A 23,598-nucleotide genomic window follows, 5' to 3' on the forward strand; every position below is an offset into this window, starting at 1 on the left:
TTAGTTAAAAATTAAATCAAATCAATCTGATTTGATTTGATTTAATTTAATCAATTTAAATTTTTAATATTTTTTTTATTTTTTACACTTAATATTTTAAAATTTAATTGAAATATTTTAATTTTAATATGATTCAATCTCTTTATATTATTAAAAATAATATACTATTATTACTAATTGGTTTGATTCAATTTTTTTAATTTTTTTTAATCAAAATTAAATCGAATCGAAATAACTAAAATTTTTGAAATTAAAAATTAAATTGAATTAAAATAAATAAAAAATTAAATTAAATTTTTAAACATTTTAATCGATTTTATTTGTTTGAATCGAATACTGTTCGGTAGAATTTGAATTTTCAGGCCTGGAAATTTCATTCTTCTTCAAACAAATGATGATATGCATCTGAGTGTAAAGCTTAATTTATTCCTCTTTATGCATGCTATGGTTAAAGTTCCTGCCAATGCCCTTTGCCTGTCTCCTCTCATAGGAAAGTGTGGTCAAATTTGTGGAATATAATATATTATTTTTTAATTAAAAAAAAAAAAAAACAAGTCTCAGATCCTCCGGGAGCAGGTATTTGATTTAAATTAATAGATTCAAATAGAAAAAATTAATGAAATTGAATTAATTTAAAATTTTATTTAATTTTTTATTTATTTTAATTTAGCTTAATTTTTAATTTTAAAAATTTTAATTATTTTAATTTGATTTAATTTTAATAAAAAAATTAAAAATTAAATCGAATTAATAATATATTATTTTTAATAATATAGAGAAATTAAATTATATTAAAATTAAAATATTATAATTAAATTTTAAAATATTAAATTTAAAAATTAAAAAATTTATTAAAAATTTAAATTCAAATTAAATTTAATCGAATTGAATCAAACTGAATCAGATCAATTTAATTCGATTTGATTTTTAATCAAAATCGATTCAATTTAATTTTTATACCTATTAAAATTTTAATTTTCAATTTATTCGATTTTAAATTAAATCGATCTGACTACTCACGTCAGTGTTTTACTATGATATTTGAAAATTATTTGAAATATATTTTATCCATAATTAAATAAAAGCTTCATAATCACCCATAAACAAAGTAATTAAAAGAGAATAAATAAATAAATAAATAAAGTAAAGAGATTCACTCATTTCCAAATGGGAGGGGTAGAAAACAGCAATCATTGAAGCAACCATCTATTATTTCACCTTTAATCATATTCTCCTCTCCTCTTACTCATATCTTTTCCTATAAAGCAAAAGAAAAAAACATGTAATCATTTCATCTCCCCCACCTCCCAGCTTTAATCATAAACCATCATACACTCTTTCAATATTTAAAAATAAAAAATAAAAAAAATCTCCCTCTCTCTATATTTAAACTTTTCTAGTATTTTTCTCTTCCCCTCTATCTAATGACATGGAAGAGGGACAAAATAGAAGGAGAGAAAGAATCCAGCTTTCCTTCCTCTCTTTTCTGCTATATTTTTAAACACATCCTCTTCACTTTCCCTTCCCGCCCAGCCCTAAGAAACCTTACCTAACATGAAGGGAAAGTTTTCTCTCCTCTTCTCTTTCACACTCTCTCTTCTTCTTCCTGCTTCCCTTTCTGCTCCTCCCAATGACACTGAAGCTCTCAATCTCTTCCGCCTCCACACTGACACTCACGGCAACCTTCTCTCCAACTGGACTGGCTCAAATGCTTGTGCTTCCTCCCCTGCTTCTTGGGTTGGCGTCAAGTGCTCCGCCACTGGCCGTGTTGTTTCCCTTTCTCTCCCTTCTCTTTCTCTCCGGGGACCCATTACTTCTCTTTCTCTTCTCGATCATCTCCGCTTCCTCGACCTCCATGAAAATCGCCTCAACGGCTCTGTTTTGCCGCTCACCAACTGCACTAAACTCAAGCTTGTTTATCTTTCTGGCAATGACTTTTCCGGTGAAATCCCACAAGAGATTTCCTCTCTTAAGCGGCTCCTCCGTTTGGACCTATCAGACAACAACATCCGCGGCGAGATTCCCGAAGGATTGTGTAACTTGACCACGCTTTTAACTCTTCGTTTACAAAACAATGAACTCTCTGGCCAAATCCCGGATCTCTCCAAGTCACTTCCCTATCTGAGAGAACTAAACTTGTCCAACAACGAACTATACGGGAGGTTACCAGATAACCTGTTGAAGAAATACAGTGACCGGAGCTTTTTTGGCAATGAAGGATTATGTGGGTCGAGCCCATTATCGGCTTGTTCCTTCACAGGCACAACACCGGCGGATGTTTCATCACAGACGGTGCCATCTAATCCGAGCTCAATGCCCCAAACACCTCTCCTCACCAAAACCAAGCCTCAGGTACACAAAGGGCTAAGCCCTGGAGCTATAGTGGCAATTGTGATAGCCAACTGCGTGGCTCTCTTGGTGGTGGTTTCATTTTTAGTTGCTTATTATTGCGGCAGAGACAGAAGTGGAAGCTCTAAAGTGGGCAGTGAGAGTGGAAAGAGAAGGAAGAGCGGAAGTAGCCATGGAAGCGAAAAGAGAGTGTATGCAAATGGCGGTGGAGACAGCGATGGTACTAATGCCACTGATAGAAGTAGGCTTGTGTTCTTTGAAAGAAGGCAGCAGTTTGAGTTAGAGGACTTGTTGCGTGCCTCGGCGGAGATGCTTGGTAAAGGAAGCTTAGGAACTGTCTACAAGGCGGTACTTGACGACGGATGTACGGTGGCGGTAAAGAGGTTGAAGGACGCCAACCCTTGTGCTAGGAAGGAGTTTGAACAATATATGGATTTGATTGGGAAGCTTAAGCATCCAAATATTGTAAGATTCAGAGCTTACTATTATGCCAAGGAAGAGAAACTTCTTGTTTATGACTATCTTCCCAATGGGAGTCTGCATTCTCTTCTTCATGGTTAGTGTTTGCTTTAATGGGATTTTGATTGATAGTGTTTTATTTTTTAATTAATTTTTGTATATTTTCATGTGATTAGGGAATAGAGGTCCTGGTAGGATTCCTCTGGATTGGACTACGAGGATCAGCTTGGTATTAGGAGCTGCTCGAGGATTGGCCAAGATTCATGAGGAGTACAGTGCATCAAAAATCCCCCATGGAAATGTGAAATCTTCAAATGTTCTTCTTGACAAGAATGGCGTTGCTTGCATTTCTGATTTCGGATTATCCCTCCTCCTAAACCCAGTTCATGCCATAGCAAGAATGGGAGGATACAAAGCACCAGAGCAGGCAGAAATCAAGAGACTCTCGCAAAAGGCTGATGTGTACAGTTTTGGAGTCTTGTTATTAGAAGTTCTTACAGGAAGAGCTCCTTCACAGTACCCTTCACCAGCGCAACCTCGGATGGAGGAAGAGGAACAGGCGGTGGATCTTCCAAAGTGGGTGAGATCAGTAGTGAAGGAAGAATGGACAGCAGAAGTGTTTGATCAAGAACTTTTAAGGTACAAGAACATTGAAGAAGAACTTGTGTCAATGCTTCATGTGGTATTAGCTTGTGTGGTGCCACAGCCAGAGAAGAGGCCTACAATGGCAGAAGTGGTGAAAATGATTGAGGACATAAGGGTGGAGCAATCACCGCTCGGAGAGGACTATAATGAATCTCGAAATTCGCTGTCGCCTTCCCTCACCACCACCGAAGATGGGTTGGGTGGGTATTGAAGTTGCTGGTGTTTGGTTGTTCTATCTCCTTTTCTACATTTTTATTTATATCGTTGATTTTCTTTGTAAGATTTTTGTAAGCCTTAATGCATCTCCCCGTTGCAGCTGTGAAGATCTGGTGATCTATTGCACACAAATAGATCATTGTAGACGTTTCTGTGTATTGTAGTTTGGTATTTTAAATTAGTTATTTAGTTCATTCAGAGAAAAAGTTAAATAGCATTCTCAACAGCTTAGTAGCATTTGATATGTGGCAAAAATTTATCTAAACCTGGTGTATCAAGATACGAATATGTGGATTTTTTGTGTTTGCGTCTTGAATACATACCGAATCTAAGCAAGAAGAATTGTCGGACAATCTGGTACCTCATTACTTTCGAAATGCGATTGAGCTGGATTCAAGCAGTTTCCATCCCGTCCTCTTAAATAGTGGATCGTGAGAGGTACAAGAATCTGCATCATATAGTTGCCTATTTGAGCAAAACAAAACCCAAAAAGAAAAAAAGAATGTTTATGGAGAGAAGTAACTGGTTCTACAAATGTTCTTCCACTGCCTTCAATTCTCAAAACAACCGACTCAGGCTCGAATTCATGGAAAATTATTCAGTATTAATTCAGGCTTATAGTTATAACTGAGAATTTTATTCTAACAGTTAATCAAGATAAGTCCCACATGTGTCCAGCCATTATCAGTGATTTGAATGCATTTATTATTTATTCCAAATCCTTGTCAATGGAAAATAGATAGAAGCAGGGGCAGACGCTGGATGAAATATAGAGGCGCCTAATTTAAATAATTATTTGATTGTTATAATTACTGAAATTTATAAACTATCTTTTATTAAATGATAATAACATATATTACTTTAATAAATTACATTATTTATTAATTTTAAATAATTAAGAAATGATTTAACAAATAAGACTCACATTCTACTCTGTCAAATCATAAATATTCATGACAATGCATGCAATAATACGTCTTCATGACAAGAAAAGTAAATGATACAATCACATGAACCTCCACTTGCATGGCATGTTCCTATAAAACAGTTTTACATTGTGCAATGAATCTCAACTCTACATTACATCACAAACTGCTAATCTACCAAGAACGACCGTTCTTCACCATTCATCGCTTTCAACTACTCTACACAATTTACAAATTACAAGAGTTTGACACCAATAGAATTCAACTTCATCAATGAATAAATCAAGTTATTAACAGAAGTTTTGCAAGTCAGAAGATCCGTCCAGCATTCTCGAGTAATATACTGAGAAAAGCCATTTTTAGTCATGACAAAGAGTATCGCAGCCACTGGATTTTAGGTGCCTAATGATCATATAATACCTGGGAAGGCTTCAATTGGTGGATGTTAGCTGATAGATCCTGTTTGATCAATCAGTGTGCCAACTTGCTCTCCACATAAAGCTTTTGAAATGTTTCCAGGTTCAAGAAGGTTAAACACCACAACTGTACAAAATCAAAATAAGGGTGGTTTTTTAGCAGGATTACATTACAATTAAAAGTTCTTCCAATCAGGAAAATGGACAAGCAGATACTAGCAACAATGCAAGCAACTACATCCTTTATTGCGAGAGAAACCACATGAACTAGATATGACAGTATGAGACAAGGTGCAGTCAAATATACTAACCAGGAATGCCATTCTCTTCGCAGCAGGTTAGTGCCATCATATCCATTGATGTGGCACCTCTGGAGACCAAGTCCCTAAAGGAAACATGCTCGAAAGTAACATTGTTGTCTCGAGAATGACAATCATAGACACCATCAACATTAGTACCTTTCAGGACGGCCTCAGCATGTACTGGAGGAGAAAAAAGTTGTAGCAGGTGAAATTCAGAATTACCCCCAAAATGACAGTAACTGAATGAATCGTGTATATGTGTGTCTTCCTCTGTGCATGCATGGCACGTGCATGTATTTGCGTGTGTGTTTGAGAGAGAGAGAGAGAGAATATACATTTCCCAGTGAGTTACAAACATCATGCAAGAAAAGTAGATGGGTAGGACTAGGAAGTCGAAACATACTCTCTGAAGCTTGAAGAGCTGCAGCAGTGTCTGATGAAAAGAGTGGATTTCCAGCGCCAGTACCAATGCCTCCAAATATCACAACTTGACCTTTCTCAAGATGCCGGATTGCACGTTGCCTATTGTATGGTTCAGCAAGCTCCTGCATTGTAAATGCAGTCTGCACACGCGTTTGAACACCCATCTTCTCCAGTTCTGACTGGAGTAATATAGAATTCATTACACTTGCCATCATACTGATGCAGGTTACAAAGTGAATTTTAGTCAAAACAAACAGCAAATCTAGAAATCAAGAATGATTTTCCTCAGCCAATAACCAAAAATTTGAGAATAATAAGTACATCTTGCTGTAGAATCATGATCAACATAAAGCATTGCAAGGAAAATATGTAAGAATCCCAATCCACAGAAGAGGGAAGGAAATTTATTTTGGGTAACGCAATTCACTATCAACTGTTTTATTACAATGAGATTCACTATCAACTGGGTTTTACAATAAGCTTCACATGGATACTAGCAAAATAGCAACACATGCAATGATTTTCGCCACAAATTGGGTGAAAGGGTTTGGGGGGACACAAAAACACTCTTCCAATGTTTAGACACTGTATCAATGGTTATCCTCTCCATTTTTGCATCACCCAAACAAGAGAAAGTGGGAGTATTCTCCCTTTTTTTTCCTCCCCCTCTCTTTACCACCATTTAACCCCTTCCCCAACAAGGTTTAAAGACTTAAAGAGTATAAAATAGCTGACTTATCATATATGAAGGAAGCAAGGAAATACATACCCAATTTGGTAGGCAGTACGTCTATCTGAACCTGTTGCAGTCACCCATGTTTCTCCACAAAAGAAATTACGACCTCCAATGACAATTGCAACCTGAAAAATAACATGTGTCGATGCATTTACTTGTCAAATTCAGATAGATGACAAAGACCCCAAATGCGATGGACAATCATTCAAACACGGATACCTCTACACCAAGGCGGCAAGCAATTGCAACTTCTCTTGCAATCAACACCATCACCTAAAATGAAAGTTCTTCAATAAAAAAATGGACTGTGATGGTGAAACCAACTATTTACTGCACTTGCTTGAAGAAGGAAGGAGTCATGATCAAGTTTCTACAAATATCACAACTAACCTTTGGGTCAATATTGTTAGGACCAGTACCAGCAAGAGCTACACCACTGATTTTCAATACTACTCTCCGCCATCTGATGTTACACATAGATTTGGACTTTATATTATTTGTCTGATCTACATGACCTGCTGTTGCGGTTGTACATCTGCAAAACAAATTGTGAAAAGCATATATTATAAGATTGCAATAGACCCATGGACTTGACACTTGATTCAAGAACTAGTTTCAAACTAAAAAGCCCATAATGAAAAAAGCAAAACAAATCGAGAGAATTGTAGAAATAAAACATTTCTCAACTCATCTTAGTTGATGGTGTAATGACCAGAACAACAGAGAACTCTCAAAGAAAAGAAAAAAAGCAGTTTACCTGAATTTCTGAACTGTCCTTTAAGTTCAGCTGGTTTTTATTTCAATCTATTGAAATTTCAATTCATTAAATTTGATGATTTAAAATAGTCAATAAGGCAACACCTTAGAAGTTCATCTAGAATTTGAAAATATCTTAAGAGCACCACACAAAATCATCATAGCCACACATGCTAAGTAATGCTCTTAATTTCAAACTTCTTATACTATATTTCAACCACATGTAAAGTAATACTCTTGTGCAAGTATAAAAACATTACATGTTATGACAGTCCCACTCATATCAAAATAGCATTAAGCAGAAGTGCAAATATACTTTGATACAAGTACAGAAGCCACCACCAGGTACATAATGAGCAATAGTCCAGCTTTGTGGCAGCTAAATAATAACTAAAACAATAAAAAAGAACGGGGTAAATTATACCAACTGTCCCTCGACTTTCAGATTGCATTTTCTAGTCATTTAATTTCAATTTAATAAAAATCAATGTCTCCAACTTCTCTTTAATGCAGGAAAAAGTCCAAAGAATATACACTACGAAAAGTGAGAGAACAGCTCCAGGAGAAAAAAGGAAGCAAAGTTTTCTCTCCAAAAAATATACCAGGACTCAGACTGAAATTACCTTGCAGATCTGACGTTCCATCGAACTATGGCTCACCCTACCCACTCTGCTAATTCTGATCTGTTTCTTGTGAGTGATGTGCATGGATTTGGGAAGAAGATTGGAGCAACAGCATCACTAATAGAATTAATCATGAAATTCTGTTTCCATTTGCATCAACCATGTGGTAACTCCTAAGCTATAAAAGTCTGTATGTTTAATTGCTAAAGCAATTTCCAAGTTGCCCTATCTCATCACCGGTAACTCCCCCAATCACCAAAATAACCAGCTGCTTTATACTGATTGAATAAAAGCCGACACTGAATAATTTAAACTAATTAGAAGCTTTCGAACTAAACGCTGAAAGTTAGAGCCAAACTAAATTTCATCCCAAACCCCCAGTTGCAACAAAATTGAGTCACTTTCTTTCCTACAAGCTAATGCATTTCAACCATCCTCCAGCCAATGGAACTATTTTAACTATTACAATACAATGGAGGTAATAACCAAAAATTGAGGCGTTCACGCAGTTTTCTTTATTAGAACCCCAAAATACAGAATATAACAGCTAAAAAATCATCAGAACAGAAGAATCTACCTCTTGGACTGCCTAGCTGCAGTACCAGAAGAGCCACCGCTTTTATTCTCATCGGTAGTGACCTTCATAGGCAGTGAATTCCCCACAATTTCTTCCATCTTCTTAAACCAAGGCCAATGGCTCACCGAGATACCTCCATTACTCATTCTATGTCTCTCCAACTTATACCTTTTCTTCAAGTTATCCACTTTGTTCTTGCACTGCTCCACAGTCTTGGCCTGCTTCTGGCATCGCTCGCTCACTGTCGCCGCTACCTCCTCCCAGTCCCTACCTCTCAGATTCCCTCTGTTGAGCTGCGTAAACTTCTCAGTGTACGCATCCAGTAAGCATTCAATCGCCGTATCGCTCCACTCTTCTCGATCTTTCCTGTATTCTCCACTAGAATTCCCTGCACTACCGGACGGCCTTGGTCTTTTATAAATGTAGTGATTGCTGTTGGCTCCATCGCTGTGATCTTCTCCTTCTCTTCTCTTGTTCGCCCGTAAATTTCTCTCGTTATTGAAAGGATTTGAATTGTCACTAAAAGGATTCACCTCATGGAAAGCTGAATCAGTCTCGTTGTCTTCTTCTACTACTACTTGTTCTTCTGCTTCTTCTACGCCTCCTCCAAGACTTTTGGCGCCGGTGCCAGATCCGGCGACGGGGGAAGGCAATATTGACTGAGGTGGCACGTGGATCGGAGCTGATTTTACAGTGAACGGATGAGGCTCATAAGGTTGGTGGAGGATGTGGTGGTGGTGGTGATGGTGGTGGTTAGGGTTGGTTGAATGGTGGTTATCGTCACCAAGGAGAGAGAAATCGTCGTCACAGGAAGCCATTGAATTGACGTTACAGTTAGGGGCTGTAGAACGACGACGTTAGGGAAGACGGGAGGCGCGTTGATGAGAGAGTCGGAGAGCGCTTTAACGGAAGGCGAGGGTCGTGAAGTGGGGGGGGATGGGCCGTGACGGACTGTGACAGACCCGTTAAGTAACGCAGGTCAAAGTGAGATGGCACATGGGTGGGACCCTTGTGAGAGTGGATGGTCCAGGAGGACGTCCTTGCGGTTGTGGCAAAGGGGTTCATCGTTGGCAGCGGCCCACGGTGAGAATTGAGTTCTTGTTTGGGAGAGAATTGGACACGTGATCATCTTTGAAGAAGAAAAAAAGAGAATTTTTTTTTTAAAAAAAAAAGGAAATTACACTAATTAAATTATAGAATTTCATATTCTATACTAAACTGGAGAATTATTTAATATATATTATTTATTAAAAGAAGGTAATACGATTAATTTTTATATTTTAAAATTTAAAATTATATTATAAAATTTTACAATTAAGAAGTAGCCATTATACTACAAAATAAGTAATATTCTCTTAAAAATGCTATAATAGTTATTTTTTTAATTAATTATTTAATATTTTTATTTTATTAATTAAAATATATTAATTATTATTTTTCATTTTAATTAATATTTTTTATTAATAGCATAAAAAATATTAGATAATCATTTAAAATAATCACTGCTAGCATTTTTTTATTTTTTTATTAATGCACAATAATTTGTATTTTACAAAGATTTTGTGGGCTACTTAGAGAGAGTATAGAGACTATTTTAAAGGTCTAAAAAATTAAATCAGATCAAATTAAATTAAAATAAAATAAAATAAAATAAATTAAATTAAATTAAATTAAATCAAATCAAATTAAATCAAATCAAATCAGTTAAAATCAAATAATTAAAAAAAAAAAAACAAACACTATAAAAATAGCTTGAACACCGCCTAATCACCATCCACCGCCGCTAGCAAATGCATAGTCCAACCCAACCAGCATAGAACCAAGGACCACACAAGATAACCATTAGAATCCCATAAAGATGATGACCAGCAGATTAAAAAAAAATAGAAAACAACACCATGCAAATACAATTGGCCTTAAGAACAGCACTTGTACTTCGATCCAGCTTGGCAGGAAGAGACGCAACAAAGCATAGCCAATATCTACTGGTCGACAGGAGTAAAATCAGCGAGTGTAGCGGTGTCGGTGTGGTCCTACGGTCATTAAGATATGGAGCCTAATAATATATTATGGACTGTACACCATGCTCTACTGTCGCAGATCCAACTCCGCGCTGAGTTGGCCGGGGTATGGGAGTTCGAGAGCAGAGCCCCCAAGGCGAATCTTTTTTAGGGCTATTTTGTCTTTTTGTTTTTCCACTGAGTATATAAATATATAATAGTCTCCTAATGTATTCTGTTTCAAAACTCACAGAGAAATAAAAAAAACTCTAGCCGTCGTGGATGTAGTCAAATTGGTGAATCAAGTTATATCTGTGTGTTAATTTCTTTTTGTGCTTATTTTTAGATTGTGTAATTTTTCGATTCTCAACAACTGGTATCAAAACTTTTTATTTGTATCACAACAACCTGAAAATACGATGGAAAGCCCGAAGGTTCGAATTGAGAAGTTCGATGGAAAAGATTTTGGTTTCTGGAAGATGCAGATTGAAGATTGTCTATATCAGAATAACCTCTATGAACCCCTATTAGGGGAGAAGGCAGAAACTATGAAACAGGAGGTTTGAGATTTTAAGGATCGGAAGGCATTAGGGTTGATCCATTTGACGTTGGCGAGAAACGTTACCTTTAATATTGTTAAAGAGACAACGACCGCAGGATTATTGACAGTTCTAGCGAATATGTATGAGAAACCGTCGACCATTAACAAGGTATATTTGATGGGTCGTTTAATTTGGAGATATTTGAAAGTGGATCTGTCATGGATCATATTAACGAATTTAATATGATCATCAGTCAATTAAACTCTACCAAAATTAATTTTTATGATGAGATAAGAGCTCTAATTTTATTATCCTCTCTACCTGAGTCGTGGAATACTGTTGTTTCCACAATTAGCAGTGGGTCTGAGAAGTTAAAGTTTGATGAAGTTTGGAATGTTGTCATGAGCGAGAGTATTCACAAAAAGGAAATCGGGGATTCATCTGGTAACGCACTCAGTGTCAAGGATAGAGGTAGGATCAAGGTGAAAGGAGACCATAGTAAACATGGTCAATCGAAGTCAAAGGGGCGGGAGAAATCTCATGGCAGAAACGAGATTGTCTGTTGGGGCTATGGTGAAAAGGGACACTTTAAAAAGGACTGCCTTAAACCTAAGAAGAAGAAAGGCCAAAAGAACAAGTCTCATGAAAATGATGATTTTGTATATTCTGCAGATGACATTGGTGATACTTTTATTCTTAGCATGGACAGTCCGATTGACTCATGGATACTTGATTCGGGTACATCATTTCATTCTTCTCCGAGTAAACAATTATTCCATAATTTCAAGTCTAGAAATTATGGGAAGGTGTATCTTGCTGATAATAAAGCCTTGGAGATTGCTGAAAAGGAGGATATATGTATCCAAACCTGAGGTGGGGGTAAGTGGAAGTTGCAGGATGTCAGATATTCCTGACTTGAAGAAGAATCTTATCTCTATTGGCCAGCTGGACAGTACGGGTTATAAAATAGTGTTTGGGCAGAGTTTCTGAAAAATTGTGAAAGGAGTTATGGTGATAGCATGAGGCATAAAATATGGAACTTTATACACTACTGCAGGATGTTTGGACATGGTTGGTGCGATTGACAATACATCGAATTCAAGTATGTGGCATAACAAGCTTGGACACATGAGCGAGAAGAGAATAAAGATGTTAGCTTCAAAAGGGTATCTGCAAGGGTTGAAATCTATTGATATGGTTTATGTGAGAGTTGTGTTTTGGAAAAGCATAAACGAGTTAGTTTTACAAAGGCTATCAGAGAACCAAAGGCAAAATAATTAGAACTAGTACATACAGACGTATAGGGACTGTAACGACCCGGAAACCGGTACCCCTCAGTAACGGTCCGAACCATCACTGGCACTAGGATCCAGATCGGCTTAAGGCCGCCGGGACCCGTAGTCAGCCAACTATACTCTCTGTGTACCTGATAAATCCCATACATGATACAAAACGACTCAACAATCCTGTAAAACTCTGTAGGCTTAACTGCTGCTACTCAGATATGTCAATCTGAAATGGCCCTCAGGGCCGATACCAGGGACTACTATCTACTGTGGGTCGAGGGATTGAAACCCTTTTAATCTGTAACACATCCCATTGGTATCTCATCAAAGCCATACGTTAAGCCCAACTCACACATTTCTCATCAAGAAACGTAAAACAGGATGCATGTACCAAGGGATTAATCATACATCCCACTATGGCAAAGAAACTAGAGAAAGCACAAGTCTATCCAGTAAATGACAGTACATATCGATACATTACATGACAACTAATCTTTTAATTACGTCATGTCCACTATGCTATTACAAACATACATTCATGCATCACTGTTCTCTGTACTCTTGCTGACTTTGACTTCCCATAGCTATCTCAGAACCTGCAAAACTGGGGTTAAGGGAGTGGGATGAGCTACTACAGCCCAGTGAGAAGGAACAGTAAACAGTTCATTAATTACATGCTTTCATGAAATGTATCAAATCACAAACATATCACCTCAAGGATGAACTTGTCACCATAGCCCTCTACATACATAATAGTATGTCCAACTGTGCCAGGGGCGATTAGGCCTCACCTGGACTACTCTGAAATAACTCATATCATAACATGTCCAACTGTGCCAGGGGCGATTAGGCCTCACCTGGACTACTCTGATCTCTGATCTGACAGACTGTCTGTCTAACTCATAGTACCAGGAGCGACCTGGCCTATCCAGGAGCGACCTGGTATGGCTACCTCATGCCATAACTCTGTATCTGTACTCTGTGCTCTATCAAGGGCTAAGGATCCTCCAACATTCATCCATACAAATATCATCTTATGCAATGCATCAAATTCGTGAAACGAATGCAATACAACCTAATATAAAACATGGCATTTTATGATGCATGGAACATGCTAGAAGTATGTCATTTCTGAATTTAAAATTATCAAGTGTAGTTCCACTCACCTGTAGCCTCTGCTTGGCTAACTCTGGGCTAACTAGCTCTGGACCAACTCTAACTCTGAAGACTGCTAAACACCTCGTTTTCTTGGGTCCAATCCTACAATGGAGGACTTAAATGAGGTACCAAACATACTCTATACAACAGATAAACATCTCTTATACACCTTCCCAAAACCCCTCTAAAACACCCCAAAACATGCATGCAAAACAAGCAAAGGAAGGCTGGACAGGGCACCTTCGGCAGCACCTTCGGCGGCCGAATGTCTCCTCCAGAGACGAAAGTCAGGCATGTTCGGCGGCCTAACTTGGACTTTCGGCGGCCGAACCTGAGTTCATCCAGAACTCAGTTTCGTGCACAAGGACGCCTGCCAGTCCCTCCATCACCTGCTCAGCCCTCAATACATACATGTAACCCCTCTAAAACATGCATAACACTTTAACAAGCATAAAGGAGCTTAAAACAACGTAAACTCCAACAAAAAACAAGCTCTCAAGACACACAATCATGCTTTCACCATTAAAACATCAAACCTAAACTCTAAAACCTAAACTTGCAACTCTACCCTTAACCTCTTTCAAAGTTGTTAAAACCACTAAAACAAGTAGCAAGCCCTCTCTTACCTCCTGAAACTAGAAGAGGAACAACTTGAACTCAGCAAATCCCCTTTACAAGCTTCAAACCACCAAAACCTCTCTTTTCTCTCAAAACCTTCAAAACTCGGTGAAACACACTCAACCTTCTGCATAAGCTGATAAAAGCTTGCAGATGAGTCAAGGGAGACGTGGCCTAACCTCTGGTCATGATCTGGAGGTGAACACCTGGCCAAACCACGGACTGAGGAGTGTGCACAACTAACCGATCACCTCAGCTTCGGCTGCCGAAACTGCATGCAAAACCATGCAACTTTCGGGGGCCGAACATTGGGCACTTTCGGCGGCCGAACTTAACCTTCGGGGGCCGAACATGACAGAAACTCCTTTGGCCAATTCTCCACAAAACTCAACCTGTTTCTAAATCAAAAGCTGAAAACATTTTCACAGTGTAGAAACAACTTCCTTTTACCCTTCGAGAACCTCTGACATCTCTGAATTCCACCGGACGGTAGACATTCTGATGTCTGACTCTGCCGGGTATTACATTCTTCCCCCCTTAAAGAACATTCGTCCTCGAATGGTCACACAATAAACACACATGCAAATAAGCAAGTAAGGAAAGCTTAACACCTTCCTCTGCAAAGAGACACAAAGATTATTGACGGAAACCCTCTCGGGTTCTCTATACTTCCTAACTCTGTTGACCCTTAACTGCTTAATCTGTGTTCACACTTTACACTGATTGCTAACGTTTCTTTCTCTTTGACTCTTCTTAGCTGTCTTCATACTCTTCTGCCCTTGCCTATAGCTTTACCTGTCTATCTATTGTAGATTCAAACATACATGCCCCAAAATCGACCTCGTCTGCGAGAACTTGGCCTCGATGCCGTGTTCTCGTAAATTCTACACTACGTCGTAGATCATGGGCATGCTTCTCTTTTTCTCTTTTTGTTTGTTTACTCAACTGGCTTCTTCTCTTTTGATCCCTGCTAACTATACTGGACTATCTCTAGCTCTCTAGCTCGCTAGCTTTCGAGCTATCTGTTTCTATAGGATAAACTGATAAACGACTTCTGACTGAGGGCAGCTAACATCTCTTCTGCCTCACTCAGTAATATCTGTCTTGTATACCCAGAGTCGCTGAGCAGTTTATTGTACCCTTTACCTCTGGTATAGACTCTTTACTACAACTCTGATTTCAGCTCTATTCACTTGCTTTTCTCTACCTCTCAGCACATAGTGTCTGAATCTCAGATCTATCATCATCAATTCGACATGAGAACACCTGTCCTTGGTAGTGATTTTGCATCAACTGCTCACAGTCGTTACAAAATCTCAAGGTTTCATCCTTCGTTTCTCACACCAACACTGGAACAGTTCAGGGTGAGGTCCTAGGTCGGATAGAACCTTTATCTACCAAGCTTTTCTATACTACTCTGACTATGCTCTCTCTGCAGGTGCCATCCTGTAGGGTAGAAGGAAAGAAATAGGTCCGCGTCCAGACACCATTTCTATTCCAAACTCTGACTCCCTGACAGATGGTAAACCTGACAGCTCGTCTGGGCAAAAACATCGAGAACTCATTAGCAACGGGCGTTGAGACTGATTCCCTGACCTGACTACTACACATGCGCACAAGAGCTAGAACCCTTTGACAACCTTTCCTGTGTAACCGATGAGCTTAATGGGCTGACATTAACTTCTAGGCACCTCTATACTGTCCCTCTAACGGATTGCCTCTGATCCATCTTAGCCTCTGACCTCTGAACTCTCTTATCTTGTCTCTGCAGACACAGGTAGTATGATGAGTAGTTAGCCAATCCGCCCTAGATTGACATCACCAGTCAACTCTAGAACCATAAGGTCAGCTGGATTGCATCTACTCACCACAAACTCTAAGCTAAACTGACTGACGCTGCCTCAGATGGATCATACTCGGGTCCACTAACCCAGAGAAACCACTCGAAGCCCAGAAGTCATCAAACCCCCCTCTATCTCAAGCTCTCAAGACAACAGGGAAAGAAACATCAGGGTCCACGACAACCTACACATCTGAACACCCTCAAGTGAACGTATCTGACGTCACCGTGTTCGATGTGTGAGCCTCCTACTGAGTCAGGATGAAGATCCAAGCGAAAGCTAACGAATCTTCCCTCAGGACGCTACTGAAGAAAATACTGACTCTTTTCTCTGCCTCAACTACTACCTAATCCCAGATTAAACTGAAAGCTCCTCCTACGCTTACACTTATTCTTTCTCTTTTCTTTTTCTGTTCTCTTCTAGTTTACTTCCTCTTTTCTTTCTTATTTTGTTCTCTGACTTATTGATTATCCTTGAGGGCTGCACTCGGAGATGAGAGATCATGCTCCCTATACCTGGATAAAATCTAAGGCCATAGCATCTCATAGCAACACTCTCAAGCATCTTTCCAGGCTTGCTAACTCTAGTTACTTACTCATTTGGCTTTTTTCTATCTCTCTCACTCTACTGGTGTCATCCTGCAGAGAAGACGAAGAATGGTTCTGGGTTTAGACATCAGTCCTATATCCCATTCTAGTCTCTTAGCAGGTGGTAAACCTGACGGCTTGTTTGGAACAACATCTAAAACTTTTCTCTGGCTGCGGGCACTCAACCTGGTTCCCCTCCTAATCTGACGAACTGCTATACTCTGACATAAGCATGAAACCTCTAATAACCTCTCGTAACCAGTTTACGAGCCTAGAGGGCACTGTCCCCTTAACATACTACTTGTGAGCCACCCTGATCTTTAAGCCTGACGACTCTGTCTCTGCTAATTCAAGCAAGACTATGAGTAGCTAGCCCATCCACCCCTAGAATGATGTCAATCAATCACTCTAGAACCACTAGGTCAGTTGGAAGGCACCTACTCACAACTAGCACTGAACTAGCACTGAACTCAACTGGCAGACTAATTCTGCCGCTGATGGATCACACTTGGGTCTATTGACTTAAAGAGGACAATCTAATCCCTCAAGCACAAAGGAAAATGAAGCATAAGAGTCTCTAAGAGTAGACACATCAAAACATATGGAAGTGAAAAGTACCTGTCACCGCCATGTCCGATGTGTCAGCCTCCTGCTGCGTCAAAGCGAAGATCCGTGCTGGTACTGATGGACCTTCACCTGGGGAACCTGTGGAAGAAGGAGTGATCTCGCTCCCTCTACCTCTGCCCAACGCCAAGGCTAAAGCTCCTGGCTGAGTCACTCTGTCTGAGGCTGTCTGCTGGGACTGTGGTAGTAAAGTCGCAGTGGAACACTCACGTGCTATGTGCCCCTCCTGTCCGCACCTGAAACATGCTGTTGTCCCTACTAAACAGACTCCCTTGTGCTGCCTACCGCACCTCGGACATTTGAAGTTTGTCAAACCAGAGCTTGATCCCTCACCTATTCCCAGACCAGACTTGATCTGCTTCCAGAACTTGTTCTTCTTTGATCGTCTGAGGCCTCTACCCCCCTTCTTCCTTTCGATACCAGCCTCGTGCAGAGGGGAGAGATTCATATCACTTGTCCCTGCAAGTTTGGCACTAGCTTCTCTCTTCTGGTCCATATCTACTATATCATGGAACCTCTTCCTTGCGTTATCTGGAAAAGCCCCTTCGGCAAACTCTGTTGCAAACTGCTCCCAAGATAAGCTTTCTACCCTCGGGTTCACATACTGGTTGAACCATTCCCTTGCCTTTTCACATTTCAATGTGACCCCTGCCATCTGAATGGCTCTACTCTCACTGGCTCCCAACTCATCAGTTATCATCTTGACCGTTCTGAGATACTCAAAAGGGTCATCACCAGTCTCAAACTTGGGAACAGCTAACCGCAAATAGTCTGTCCGCAAATAGTCTGTCATCTGTACCCTACTTCCTCCAGGTGAACTAGGCTTAGGTATTTGGACAACTGGGGCTACTGATTCTATTGGTGGTGGAGGAGGTGCAACATTCCCTGAGGTAGGGTTTGCTAAACTTGGATAACCAAAGAAGAGTGGAAACATGGTATACTGTGGATGTGGCGGTGGATATGGCGGATAAAAGGAAGGATAGGGCATAAAGGTGGGATATGGGTGATAACTAGGAAACTCTGATGTACCTCTCATCGGGTACTCTGCCCCCCACTGGTAGGGCGGATACTGAGGTGGAACAAATCTCGAGGCCTGAGTGCCTCCTTGAGACTCACCCATATCTCCTCCTAACCTGCTCCTGCCAAAGCTACCATCTCTGCTCTGCACATCCTCCTCTACAACTCTCATAAACCCTGACATACCACTCTGCACAACTCCCCTTCTACTCTCATCACTAGACCTTCTAGGGTCCCTTGATGTACCTTCTCTGCTTAAACTATCTGATGTTGCCTTTTGCAGAACAGGGAGTTGGGCATCCATGCCCTCATTCTCCGGCGGAGCTCCAGTCAATCGAGCAGATCGACGAGTTCCTCTCATCCTGCCTCTGACAAGCACAACATCACACAAAAATAGCATCAAATGATCCATGTGAAAACACATGAATCCGCAGCACATATCAAACATATCAATAATGCACATGCAGCTCATCATGGCAGTTCACATCATCATGCAAGACAGGACTCCACATCCTATCCTCGTGGACATGATTTACCTATTGTGCTTCCCTTCTTATACCAGACAACACCTCTTTCCGATGTGGGATATCTCTAGTCCTTGGGCAAAGATGCTCAACACACCGTACTCTTGAGGCCCTAAGCTCTGATACCAATCTGTAACGACCCGGAAACCGGTACCCCTCAGTAACGGTCCGAACCATCACTGGCACTAGGATCCAGATCGGCTTAAGGCCGCCGGGACCCGTAGTCAGCCAACTATACTCTCTGTGTACCTGATAAATCCCATACATGATACAAAACGACTCAACAATCCTGTAAAACTCTGTAGGCTTAACTGCTGCTACTCAGATATGTCAATCTGAAATGGCCCTCAGGGCCGATACCAGGGACTACTATCTACTGTGGGTCGAGGGATTGAAACCCTTTTAATCTGTAACACATCCCATTGGTATCTCATCAAAGCCATACGTTAAGCCCAACTCACACATTTCTCATCAAGAAACGTAAAACAGGATGCATGTACCAAGGGATTAATCATACATCCCACTATGGCAAAGAAACTAGAGAAAGCACAAGTCTATCCAGTAAATGACAGTACATATCGATACATTACATGACAACTAATCTTTTAATTACGTCATGTCCACTATGCTATTACAAACATACATTCATGCATCACTGTTCTCTGTACTCTTGCTGACTTTGACTTCCCATAGCTATCTCAGAACCTGCAAAACTGGGGTTAAGGGAGTGGGATGAGCTACTACAGCCCAGTGAGAAGGAACAGTAAACAGTTCATTAATTACATGCTTTCATGAAATGTATCAAATCACAAACATATCACCTCAAGGATGAACTTGTCACCATAGCCCTCTACATACATAATAGTATGTCCAACTGTGCCAGGGGCGATTAGGCCTCACCTGGACTACTCTGAAATAACTCATATCATAACATGTCCAACTGTGCCAGGGGCGATTAGGCCTCACCTGGACTACTCTGATCTCTGATCTGACAGACTGTCTGTCTAACTCATAGTACCAGGAGCGACCTGGCCTATCCAGGAGCGACCTGGTATGGCTACCTCATGCCATAACTCTGTATCTGTACTCTGTGCTCTATCAAGGGCTAAGGATCCTCCAACATTCATCCATACAAATATCATCTTATGCAATGCATCAAATTCGTGAAACGAATGCAATACAACCTAATATAAAACATGGCATTTTATGATGCATGGAACATGCTAGAAGTATGTCATTTCTGAATTTAAAATTATCAAGTGTAGTTCCACTCACCTGTAGCCTCTGCTTGGCTAACTCTGGGCTAACTAGCTCTGGACCAACTCTAACTCTGAAGACTGCTAAACACCTCGTTTTCTTGGGTCCAATCCTACAATGGAGGACTTAAATGAGGTACCAAACATACTCTATACAACAGATAAACATCTCTTATACACCTTCCCAAAACCCCTCTAAAACACCCCAAAACATGCATGCAAAACAAGCAAAGGAAGGCTGGACAGGGCACCTTCGGCAGCACCTTCGGCGGCCGAATGTCTCCTCCAGAGACGAAAGTCAGGCATGTTCGGCGGCCTAACTTGGACTTTCGGCGGCCGAACCTGAGTTCATCCAGAACTCAGTTTCGTGCACAAGGACGCCTGCCAGTCCCTCCATCACCTGCTCAGCCCTCAATACATACATGTAACCCCTCTAAAACATGCATAACACTTTAACAAGCATAAAGGAGCTTAAAACAACGTAAACTCCAACAAAAAACAAGCTCTCAAGACACACAATCATGCTTTCACCATTAAAACATCAAACCTAAACTCTAAAACCTAAACTTGCAACTCTACCCTTAACCTCTTTCAAAGTTGTTAAAACCACTAAAACAAGTAGCAAGCCCTCTCTTACCTCCTGAAACTAGAAGAGGAACAACTTGAACTCAGCAAATCCCCTTTACAAGCTTCAAACCACCAAAACCTCTCTTTTCTCTCAAAACCTTCAAAACTCGGTGAAACACACTCAACCTTCTGCATAAGCTGATAAAAGCTTGCAGATGAGTCAAGGGAGACGTGGCCTAACCTCTGGTCATGATCTGGAGGTGAACACCTGGCCAAACCACGGACTGAGGAGTGTGCACAACTAACCGATCACCTCAGCTTCGGCTGCCGAAACTGCATGCAAAACCATGCAACTTTCGGGGGCCGAACATTGGGCACTTTCGGCGGCCGAACTTAACCTTCGGGGGCCGAACATGACAGAAACTCCTTTGGCCAATTCTCCACAAAACTCAACCTGTTTCTGAATCAAAAGCTGAAAACATTTTCACAGTGTAGAAACAACTTCCTTTTACCCTTCGAGAACCTCTGACATCTCTGAATTCCACCGGACGGTAGACATTCCGATGTCTGACTCTGCCGGGTATTACAGGGACCATCCCCGGTTTTCTCTCTTGGTGGTTCGAGATACTATGTTACCTTCATTGATGACTTTAGTAGGAGGATATGGATTTACTTTCTGAAACACAAATCAGATGTGTTTGCACTTTTAAGAGATGGAAGGCTGAAGTTGAAAATCAGACTAGGTTGAACATCAAATGCCTAAGGTCTAATAATGGAGGAGAGTATGATTCTACAGAATTCAAGAAGTTCTATGCTGATGAGGGGATTAGGTACACCAGGACAGTTCCTAGCAAGGCAAGACAGAATGGGATTGCTGAAAGGATGAACAAAACAATAAATGAGCAAGCAATAAGCATGAGGCTACATGTTGGGTTGCTAAAAATGTCTTGGGCAGATGCAATGAGCATAGTAGCATATTTGATAAATAGAGGACCTTCAGTTCCTTTGGATTTCAAGATTCCAGAAGAAGTTTGGTCGGGTAAGGAGGTCAAGTTTACTCATCTGCGGACTTTTGGGTGTGCTGCCTATGTTCACATTGATCCAGAAAAGAGAGACAAGTTTGATACAAGGGCTTTGAAGTGTTATTTCATTGGACATGGTTCAGTTTAGTTTGAATACACATTTTGGGAAGACAAAACCAGGAAGATATTGAGACATTATGATGTGACATTTGATGAGAATGTCCTGTATAAGGACAAATCTGGGGTTCTATTTGAAGATGCAAAAGAAGTGAGAACTGAGGTTGAGTTGCAGGAAATTTCACTTAGTGATGTTGCAGTAAGACCACAAGAGAATCCAGAAAACAATGTTGCAAAATCAGAACAGCAATTAGTCACACCTGCACTAGTGTTGAGGAGATCTACCAGGGCTACTAAGTCACCAGAAAGGTATTCACCTTCCCTATATTATTTGTTGTTGACTGATGGAGGAGAACCAGAATCCTTTGATGAGGCTTTATAGGTGAAGGATTCAATCAAGTGAGAGCAAGCCATGGATGATGAGATATGGTCACTTGAGAAGAATGATACTTGGGAATTAACTGAGTTGCCTGCAAGAAAAAAAGCTTTGTTGAACTACTGGGTTTACAGGATCAAGAATGAAACTGATGGCAAAATTAGATTCAAGGCTCGATTGGTGGTCAAGGGGTATTTACAAAGAAAAGGTATTGATTACACTGAAATATTTTCTCCTGTTGTGAAGCTAACCACAATCAGAATTTTATTGAACATTATTGCAGCAGAAAACTTGCACCTTGAGCAGATGGATGTAAAAACAACATTTTTAAATGTGGATCTGGAGGAAGTGATCTACATGCAGCAATTCCTGATAGGGAACACACACACATGGTGTGCAAGCTCAAGAGGAGTTTGTATGGGTTGAAGTAGACTCCAAGATAGTGGTATAAAAAGTTTGACTCTTTCATGTGTAGAAACAGTTTTTACATGAGTGAAAAGGATCAATATTGTTATATTAAGAAGTCTACTAACTTCTTTGTTATTTTACTCTTGTATGTGGATGATATGTTAATTGCAAGTTCAAGTATGGAGGAGATCAATAATTTTAAGGACAGACTATCATTAGAGTTTGAGATGAAAGATTTTGGTGTAGTAAAACAGATTCTAGGGATGAGAATTTTTCGGGACAGGTCTACTGGAATTCTAAATTTATCCCAGGAGCAATACATTTAAAAGGTGTTGTCCAGGTTCAGAGTTGATGATGCTAAGCCCAGGAGCACACCTTTGGCTAACATCTTAAATTTTCAAAGGAGCAACCACCCAAGACAGCTATGGAGTGTGATTACATGGCAAAAGTACCTTATTCTTCTGCAGTTAGGAGTTTGATGTATGCTATGGTCTGCACTAGATCTGATATAGCACATACAGTGGGAGCTGTGAGTAGATATATATCAGATCAAGGAAAAGAGCATCGAAAAGTTGTGAAGTGGCTTTTGAGATACTTGAAAGAAACAACTAGTACATCACTTTGTTATGGGAATGACAAGGTAATATTAGAAGGTTTTCTTGATGCCGATCTTAGCAAAGATGTGGATATAAGCAAAAGCACATCTGGATATTGTTAGGAAACCAAGAGATTACTGCAACCAAAAACACGCAGCGGACCATAAAAAAATCTTTGTTTTCCTACCAGGATCCAAGTGCTTCGTTTATTTCGAAAAGAAGGATACGAGACTAACCTGTTAGACTCGACAATAAGATGCAATCCCAGACTCAAGGTGCTGCTTTTTCAATGAATATCCTCAATAGTATCCACACGAACGTCTTTTATCCTTCTAGAGTGCTAGCTCTCTCAAACATGGATAAGCTATGTGCTTTTCCAATCTACAGTTCAAAATGATTTTTCCAAAAACGTTAACCCCCACATTCGCAGCAGGAGTTTTATACGTTTTAAGTCTTTTTATTTTCCCACAATTCTTTTCGTAAAAGAGTTGTGTTTATCACTCACTATCACAGTCTCGCAAATACTCAAATATCTTATGTGATAGAGTTGTGTTCATAACCAACTATCACAATCTCGCAGATACTCAAATATCTATGTGATAGAGTTCTTTATCTGTAACAGTTACAGATA

At 39.9% G+C, this 23,598-nt stretch overlaps 2 protein-coding genes across 3 annotated transcripts; one reads left to right on the forward strand and one right to left on the reverse strand.

Annotated features, from left to right (window-relative positions):
• Positions 1 to 1,383: 1,383 nt before the first annotated feature.
• Positions 1,384 to 3,894, forward strand: LOC110623187 (leucine-rich repeat receptor-like protein kinase PXC1). The gene is made up of 2 exons (XM_021768115.2): positions 1,384 to 2,905; positions 2,985 to 3,894. Exons 1-2 carry the CDS (start codon positions 1,555 to 1,557, stop codon positions 3,662 to 3,664), a joined length of 2,031 nt encoding a protein of 676 aa, XP_021623807.2. The 5' UTR covers positions 1,384 to 1,554; the 3' UTR covers positions 3,665 to 3,894.
• LOC110622620 lies at positions 3,882 to 9,487 on the reverse strand. Of its 2 annotated transcripts, XM_021767194.2 has the most exons (8): positions 8,429 to 9,487; positions 6,863 to 7,007; positions 6,692 to 6,745; positions 6,506 to 6,597; positions 5,717 to 5,952; positions 5,323 to 5,493; positions 5,016 to 5,138; positions 3,882 to 4,117 (listed from the first exon to the last, which is right to left on the reverse strand). In XM_021767194.2, the coding sequence occupies exons 1-7, from the start codon at positions 9,244 to 9,246 to the stop codon at positions 5,041 to 5,043; spliced, it is 1,614 nt and encodes a 537-aa protein (XP_021622886.1). In that variant the 5' UTR covers positions 9,247 to 9,487; the 3' UTR covers positions 3,882 to 4,117; positions 5,016 to 5,040. The 2 variants fall into 2 exon arrangements, with proteins under 2 accessions (XP_021622886.1, XP_021622885.1); XM_021767193.2 differs by lacking the exon at positions 3,882 to 4,117 and having other exon boundaries at positions 4,652 to 5,138; positions 8,429 to 9,485.
• Positions 9,488 to 23,598: the final 14,111 nt, after the last annotated feature.

This window comes from Manihot esculenta, chromosome 9 (genome assembly GCF_001659605.2).
Source record: "Manihot esculenta cultivar AM560-2 chromosome 9, M.esculenta_v8, whole genome shotgun sequence".
In the NCBI taxonomy this organism is placed as follows: Eukaryota; Viridiplantae; Streptophyta; class Magnoliopsida; order Malpighiales; family Euphorbiaceae; genus Manihot; species Manihot esculenta.